The 8366-nt window shown below is 37.4% G+C and overlaps 3 protein-coding genes across 3 annotated transcripts; all 3 read left to right on the top strand.

Annotated features, from left to right (window-relative positions):
• On the top strand, positions 7-2258 carry LOC107634644 (L-type lectin-domain containing receptor kinase IX.1-like). Its single transcript, XM_016338071.2, has one exon. The coding sequence runs from the start codon at positions 55-57 to the stop codon at positions 2002-2004; it is 1950 nt and encodes a 649-aa protein (XP_016193557.1). The 5' UTR covers positions 7-54; the 3' UTR covers positions 2005-2258.
• Positions 3433-4750, top strand: LOC107631052 (bark lectin). Its single transcript, XM_016334370.2, has one exon. The coding sequence runs from the start codon at positions 3558-3560 to the stop codon at positions 4320-4322; it is 765 nt and encodes a 254-aa protein (XP_016189856.1). The 5' UTR covers positions 3433-3557; the 3' UTR covers positions 4323-4750.
• LOC107631051 (L-type lectin-domain containing receptor kinase IX.1) lies at positions 5014-7717 on the top strand. Its single transcript, XM_016334369.2, has one exon. It carries the CDS (start codon positions 5467-5469, stop codon positions 7492-7494), a length of 2028 nt encoding a protein of 675 aa, XP_016189855.1. The 5' UTR covers positions 5014-5466; the 3' UTR covers positions 7495-7717.

The following is an 8366-nucleotide window of genomic DNA, read 5'->3' as shown; positions in this document are numbered from 1 at the left end:
TCACTATTCAAAGTACTGTCCTAGAGATTGAGATCATCCATTTTGTTCCTAAACATGGCGGTTTCATCCATTTTGTTCCTCTACGTAGTCATCTTCCCTTATTATGCATCATCCTTAACCTTCAACTTTACCAGTTTTGATTCCAACAACAATAACACCCTAAGATATGAAGCATGGGCAGAAGCAGAGGAAGAAACTATCCAGCTGATAGGAAAAGCGCACTTGAATAACAGCATTGGTCGTGCAGTGTACTACAAACCCATGCACCTGTGGGACAAAGCTTCAAGGAACCTCACACACTTCACAACCCATTTCTCATTCATCATTGATTCCCAGAATAGAACTAACTATGCAGATGGACTTGCATTCTTCCTCCGCCCCAACGGTTCCACTGTCCCCAGTGCCACGGCCGGAAGAACTCTGGGCCTCACTGTTGACAACCAAGACACATTCAACATAACTGCAGACCCCTTTGTGGCCGTGGAATTCGATATCTTTAAGAATTATTTCGATCCGCCCAATGAACATGTGGGTATTGATGTTAACTCCTTGAGGTCTGTTGCTAATACCACATGGTTTTCTAAGGCTAACATTAGGGGAGGGAAAGTCAATGAGGCTTGGATCAGTTACAATGCTACTTCCATGAATCTTAGTGTTGTCTTCACTGGTTTCAACTCAGCCACCAACACTACCATGCTGCAGAATCTGTTTGCTGTGGTTGACTTGAGAGAATATCTTCCTGAATATGTTGCAGTTGGATTCTCAGCTGCCACAGGAACTTCTTTTGCTTTGCACAAAATTCTCTCTTGGGATTTAAACTCAACTTTGGGAGACGACATAGCGAAAGCAGAATCCCCTGTTGCAATGAATCCATCTTCCAGTGCAGCTCCCAATCAGAAGAAAAAGGCCAGCAACACAGGACTAGCAGTGGGATTGGGAATTGGTGGAGTTGTTGTGTTTGTTGGGTTGTGTTTGGTTTTGGTTGGATTGTGGAAAAAGTGGAAGAAAGGAAGTGATGAAGAGGAAGACGATGATCAAGATTTTGAGGAGTATATGGGGGAGGATTTCGGAAGAGAAGCAGGACCCAAAAAGTATTCATTTTCTGAATTAGCGTTTGCAGCTGATAACTTCAAAGATGAGAATAAGCTTGGTCAAGGTGGATTTGGAGGTGTTTATAGAGGGTATCTCAAAGATATCAACTCCTACGTTGCCATCAAGAGGGTTTCAGAACATTCTCATCAAGGAATAAAGGAATTCGCATCGGAAGTAAAGATCATTAGCCGGCTTAGGCACCGAAATCTTGTCCAACTGATTGGTTGGTGTCCGGAAAGCAAGAAGCTCTTGCTTGTATATGAGTACATGCCTAATGGAAGTTTAGATGTTCATCTTTTCAAGAAGCAGAATCTGCTGGGTTGGACAGTTAGATACAACATAGCTCGAGGCTTGGCGGCCGCACTGCTATACTTGCACGAAGAATGGGAACAATGTGTTGTGCATAGGGACATCAAATCAAGCAACATCATGCTGGATTCAGAGTTCAATGCCAAACTTGGGGATTTTGGGCTAGCAAGGCTTGTTGACCATGCAAAAGGCGCGCAAACCACGGCTCTAGCCGGTACTCCGGGCTACATGGCTCCAGAATGCAATACTACATTCAGGGCTACTAAAGAATCAGATGTCTACAGTTTTGGAGTGGTGGCATTGGAGATAGCGTGTGGAAGGAAACCCATCACATATAAGGCTCCGGAAAGTGAAATCAATATTGTAGAATGGGTGTGGGGTCTTTATGGAAGTGGAAGGATTCTTGAAGCAGCAGATGAAAGGCTAGATGGAGATTTTGTAAAGGAACAAATGAAATGCTTGATGGTTGTTGGGCTGTGGTGTGCTCACCCATATCACAACAATAGGCCTTCAATAAGACAAGCCATTCAAGTTCTCAACTTTGAAGCTCCCTTACCCACTCTTCCAGCGAAGTTGCCAGTACCAACCTATCTTGATGGGTGAACAGTGCATATCAGAGCATAAGTTCTAGTTCAAACACAAACACAAGTTCTTCTGGTATCATCCCAGCTTCTAATGATGTGCCTCCCTCTAAATTGCTTCTGATAAATTCAGTGTTTCCTTTAGCGTATGTTTTCATTCACATTATTTGAGTTTGTTATTAAACTTTGATTCAATTCGGTCTTATGAACCATAACTTGATATAATTGCCATTTGTAATAAAAACTTATGTGTAGCAGAAGTGGAATTGTTTGTTTTCTCTGAGTACTTGAATGAACCAACCCTTTCTGGGAACGTTCTTGCCTTGTGGCTGGTAGAGTTGAGCCACATCCTTTAGCTATATATAAATAAATAAAAAAGAAGAATATTAGTAACTTTTTGGGCACCAAGTAGTCCTTTTCTTGGCCTTGGTTTTCTTGTGAGGTTTAAATACGTACGAAAGGATCTACTAATGCAATGGAATATAACTGAAGGAGTTTTAGGATGTGTACATCAAGAATAATGGAAAACATTTCTCACATTTTATTTTGTCAATGTGATCGAGAAAGGCTTTCTAAATTGGAGTAGTTGACAAATCCATGTTCGGGGTCATTAATATCTGCCACGGATTGGAAGTCATTGTAAAAGAAATAGTCAACTATTATTAAGAACAAAGTGTCTTTGATTGCCATTTGTCACAAAACCAAATCTACCTGAAAAAGTTTATGAATTATATACAAGTTACTGAAGAAGATCAAGTAAAAGCCAAGTCTTTAATTTGTTTAGCCGGCAGCAAGCAGCCCCTAACGGTTTTATACCCACCAAGATCACAACTGTCATACTCACACATCACTTGTCCTGCTGCAACATATATCTGCCATGGTGGACTTGAGAACTTAACTTCCCGAATATGTTACCTTTGGATTCTCGGCTGCACAGGACATTTGTTTGCTATACATCAAATTCTTTCATGGGATTTCAACTCGACTTTGTACAATCAAGAAATACGTACTCATTGGCAAAAAATTTGGAAAAATAGGAGACTCGAACCCACAACCTCTTAATTAAGTATGGAAAATTTATGCCATTTGAACTATTATTTATAGGCAAAAATATGTGGTCCTTGATACTAATTATTTTAAGAATTTTACCATCTTATATTGATTAAACATATCATAAAAAAAAAAATTATTTTTTCAAAAAATAATATTAAAACATTTTTTTATAATATACTCAACCAATACCCTTGGATACAGGATATCAAAACCCTTGTTTAAAACACTTCCAAAGCTTAAGATTCATTATCAAACAAAAGACCCTCAATGAAACGAGGTTTCTTCTTGTGATACATAAATTTTTTTGTTCCACCGTCACAAAGTAAAATAAAAACTAACGTGGAAGCTTTACAAGAAACTAAATCGAGCGGTGAGAATTAATTATGAGGAAAGAATTATCCAAGTCCATCAAAGTCAATAATGGATGCTCACACATTCGCCTAAAGTCAAATCTGGCAAAAACGATGTTGAACTGTTGAAGATTATAAGAAATATCTAATCTATTCAGAATTAGCCACAAACATGACATCCCCAGAAGCAACATTCATAATCCTGTTGGCTCTTATATCTAATGCAACACCATTAGCATTCAACTACAAGCGATTCAGTGACACCATAAACACCTTAAACATTGTCGGAGATGTGTATCAAGATAACGGAGCCCTCCAACTCACTGAATACAAGAAAGACAGCCTCGGCAGAGTTACCTATTACAAACCTCTCCATCTTTGGGACAACAAAACCGGCAAGGTCACAGATTTCACCACCCATTTCAGCTTCTCCATCAACACTCCAAACAAATCCTACGATGGCGACGGCATCACCTTCTATCTAGCAGAGCCCAATTTCCCACTTCCAGTTCCAAGAGACGGTAGCGGCATTGGTCTCCTCAGCCGTTATGAGCTGAGTAATCCAAACTACACAAACGAACACCCGTTTGTGGCGGTGGAGTTTGACACCTTTGGCAACGATTGGGATCCTCCCTATGATCATGTTGGCATCGATGTTAAATCTATTGCCACTGCTTTCACTGCAGAATGGTTCAGTAGCAGGGATGAGAGAGGATATGATGCGGTTATCACTTACAATGCAGCTACCAACAATCTAAGCGTGACATTCACTGGGTACAAGGATAACGTGACAAAGATCAACCAGAATTTATGGAGTAAAGTGGATATGAGAGATGTGTTACCAGAATGGGTTGAATTTGGGTTCACTTCTGCAACTGGGTTGTTCTATGAGTATCATACTCTTTTCTCATGGTCCTTTAGTTCCAGTTTGGACTAGGAAGAAGCATTCAGAATTTATCACGGAAACATGCCTATATACACATAGCAATAGCATATAGGGAGGGAGTTAAATGATTTCACAAAATAAAATGAAGGTAAATGTCTTGTTCTGTTCTGATGGTTTGCTTCTTCATGTATCATAGTAGAATTGCAGTAAGATAATGTTCAGATTAACACCTTTAGCACTTAGCAGGAAAAAACAAACATATATTAAAGAATGGCTTCTTCTCAACTTTTTTAGGGCCTTGCTGAAAACTTTGCTTCCATTGACATCCCTTACTAAGTTGGTATTTTGGCTTTGGACTTTCGCCAATTTTGTTAAGGCGAGTATTTACAAGAAATTGGTTAGAGTAATTTTCATACAAAAAGCATAGCTAAACATTATTGGATAAAGTAATACGTTTAACTACATTATTTAGAGTTTAATTTTGATGTAAACTGTTTTACACAATCATGCAATTACATGTGAAGGGTAATTATTTTTATTGATGTGACATTATATAATTAAATATACGTGTAAAATTATTTTACAATGACAATGGATCAAAATTAAATTCAATTATATAACATGATATGTTTCATATCTCAATTATCATATTTATATAAAAATTAATTTAATCATGTTCATTAATACCATAAAAAAGTCCTGATGGCCATTGGTTTCTTTCTTCTCCTCTCTACCTCAGCACGAAACGACCTTTCAAGTCCTTACGTTGAAGAGTCATCGCTACCGCTAGACAATAGTAGTTGAATCATAAAATAAAGCAAAACAAGGTAACAATAATAAAAATATATTTAATTAATATCAGGTCAAAAGTGACACAGTATGTAATAGCAAAGACTTTATATGCTAAACAAGAAGATACTGATAAAAAGAACACGGTTGGTTTATTAGTGGTCCTTTTCAGCTTTTGCGTGTGGACTATGTAGGTAGCTGCTTGGTAATTGGTATGAATAACCCTTCTGTCTTGGACTGAAGAAGGCCAAGAAGGTGGGTAAAGAGTGAAGACTTTAATTAGTAGTAGTTGCTGAGGACGGTGGATAACTTAAAAAGACATTATATCACCAATATAAATGTGCTATATCAAGATCTTAACCCCTTACCCTGAAATACCAAAAAACTTTCTTTTAAAAAAAGATCCATGGTTCAGTACTATTGTGAAAAGAGTTTCTTGCTTGCTTCTTTTCATGTAATATTAGTTGCAAGTATTGCAACTATATCACATGCACAAGAACCACTGGCCTTCAACTACGATCAATTCGCCGACAGAGGAGATACCTTGTATACTTCCGGTGATGTCTATGATGATAATGGATCCCTTCAACTCACGGAGCAGAAGAAAGATAGCTTCGGCAGAGTCACATATTACAAACAGTTTCACCTTTGGGACAACAACACAGGCAAGGTCACAGATTTCACAACCCATTTCACTTTTTCCATCAACACCCCAAACAAATCCTACGATGGCGATGGCATCACCTTCTACCTAGCACAGCCCAGTTTGCCAGTCCCTGATCCAAGAGATGGCAGTGGCATTGGTCTCCTGAGCCGTGATCAACTCTATACTCCAAACTACACAAAAGAACATCCCTTTGTGGCAGTGGAATTTGACACTTTTTCCAATGATTGGGATCCTCCGTTTGACCATGTTGGTATTGATATAAGAGATATCAGGGGTACTTACACAACACAATGGTTCAGTAGCAGGGATGAGAGAGGTTATGATGCTGTTATCACTTACAATTCTAGTTCCAACAATCTGAGTGTGGCTTTCACAGGGTACAAGGATAATGTCACAAAAATTGAGCAGCACTTATCTTGTGAAGTTAATCTGAGAAATGTTCTGCCAGAATGGGTTGAGTTTGGATTCACTTCAGCAACGGGGTTCTACTTTGAGTATCACACCCTCAGCTCATGGTCCTTCAACACTAGTTTGAGCACTCATGAAGCAAATGACCAGAATAGAAGCAAGAAAGGCTTGGTGATAGGGCTAGGTGCTGGTGCAGGTGTTTTAATATGTGTTTTAATGCTGGCTTGTTTTATGGGATGGAAGCTGAGGAGCAGAAAAAGGAGAGACAGTTTTGATGTTGCTATGGACAGAGATTTTGAAAGAGGCACTGGACCCAGGAGGTTTTCTTATGAAGAACTTTCTAGAGCAACTAATAATTTTGCAAAGGGACATAAAATTGGAGAGGGAGGTTTTGGTGGAGTTTACAAAGGATTCTTAAGAGATTTGAACATCCATGTTGCCATTAAGAGGATATCTCAGGGATCACAACAAGGGGTGAGAGAGTATGCATCGGAAGTCAAGATTATTAGCCAACTGAGGCACAAGAATTTGGTTCAGCTCATTGGATGGTGTCACCAGAAGAATGACCTGCTGTTGATTTATGAGTTCATGGAAAATGGAAGCTTAGATTCCTATATATTCAAAGGTAAAAGCTTGTTGACATGGGAAGTAAGATATAACATTGCTAGAGGCTTGGCTTCATCTTTATTGTACTTGCATGAAGAGTGGGAACAATGTGTGCTTCATAGGGACATCAAACCCAGCAATGTTATGTTGGATCCTAATTTCAATGTGAAGCTTGGAGATTTCGGGTTAGCAAGACTGATGGACCACGGGACAGAATCGAAAACGGCGAGTTTAGCTGGAACAATGGGATATCTGGCTCCTGAAGCTGCCACACGAGGCAAGGCAAGCAAAGAGTCAGATGTGTACAGTTTTGGAGTTGTTGCATTGGAGATAGCTTGTGGAAGAAGGATCATTGAACAAAATCTAATCGCAAATCAGATCCACTTGGTGGATTGGGTTTGGGAACTGTATCCCACAGGTAATCTTCAAGAAGCAGCGGATCCAAGATTATATGGTGTTTTTGATAAACAAGAAATGGAGAGGTTAATGATTGTTGGACTTTGGTGTACTCTAACTGATTACACTATGAGGCCTACGATAAGGCAAGTGGTTCTTGTGCTTAACTCTGAAGTTCCATTGCCCACTCTCCCATCACAACTTCATTCTTCCAACTATTTCGTCCCAAGGACAAGTTCTGCTTCTGGAAATAACCAAAGCCATCCTTCAACTTCAAGCAATAGCTCTCTCACCACGGCGTCTTCACAGTCTAGCACCACTGCAACTTCAGAATCCTCTAAACTTCTAGGAACATGATGTTCATATTCTTAGCAATTTTATGATTATAATTATTTCTTTCTTTTCAACATGAAATTGTAAATAAATGTTTGACATTTGCTGCTTTTATATATTTTACCCAATTCATTTCTTCAATCGCTTGTATGTCATCCAGTCATTCTCCTAAAACGAAATTTGGCTCTAGGGTGTTGAAAATTCCGGAAATTCTTTACATATGTTTAATCCAATGCTCTGTTTTTTATTTCTTTTTTCTTTTTTTTTTTTGTTTTTCCTACGACATAAAAGTGTATTTAGTTTGTGTTTTTATTTTCTGTTTTTATTTTTAATATTTTTTATTTTTTTAAAATTTTGTAAAAAAAAGTGAAAACAGTAAAAAATTTAAAATCCTGTTTTCTATTTTTATTTTTTTTCTTCACAAAATTTAAAAAATAAAAAATATTAAAAATAAAAACGCAAACTAAATGTAGCCTAAAGATTTAGACTCTTATTGCCATATATCATTAGCCTAAACTCATTGCAACACAATCCTTTTGCCAATTGTTATTTGCTACCCTATGCATGGGTGTAAATATATCATTTGTCAATTTACGAAAATAAGATATTTGACTTTTAAAATTACGAAAATATAATTTTTGCAGTTTGGATACGAAAATATCTACAAACCGTAGAAGTTGCATTTTCGTAATTTTAAAAGCCAAATATTTTATTTTCGTAAATTGTCCAATAAATAATATACAAATAATGTATTTAATATAATCATTAAATTCATAAAAAAGAATACATTTGTCTTTGATTTTTATTAGAATATACCTAATAAATTAAAATAATTATATTTTATATAACTATAAAAATTTAATATAAGAAATTATATTATAAAAAATATTATGTTC

This window comes from Arachis ipaensis, chromosome B03, assembly GCF_000816755.2.
Source record: "Arachis ipaensis cultivar K30076 chromosome B03, Araip1.1, whole genome shotgun sequence".
Lineage (NCBI taxonomy): Eukaryota > Viridiplantae > Streptophyta > Magnoliopsida > Fabales > Fabaceae > Arachis > Arachis ipaensis.
The sequence above is the reverse complement of the archived record's forward strand: the minus strand, read 5'-3'. Positions and strand labels throughout refer to the sequence as shown.

Bases quoted from the DNA above. Each gene is read 5' to 3' on its own strand.
- LOC107634644 (XM_016338071.2), top strand. From the start codon at position 55: ATGGCGGTTTCATCCATTTTGTTCCTCTACGTAGTCATCTTCCCTTAT.
- LOC107631052 (XM_016334370.2), top strand. From the start codon at position 3,558: ATGACATCCCCAGAAGCAACATTCATAATCCTGTTGGCTCTTATATCT.
- LOC107631051 (XM_016334369.2), top strand. From the start codon at position 5,467: ATGGTTCAGTACTATTGTGAAAAGAGTTTCTTGCTTGCTTCTTTTCAT.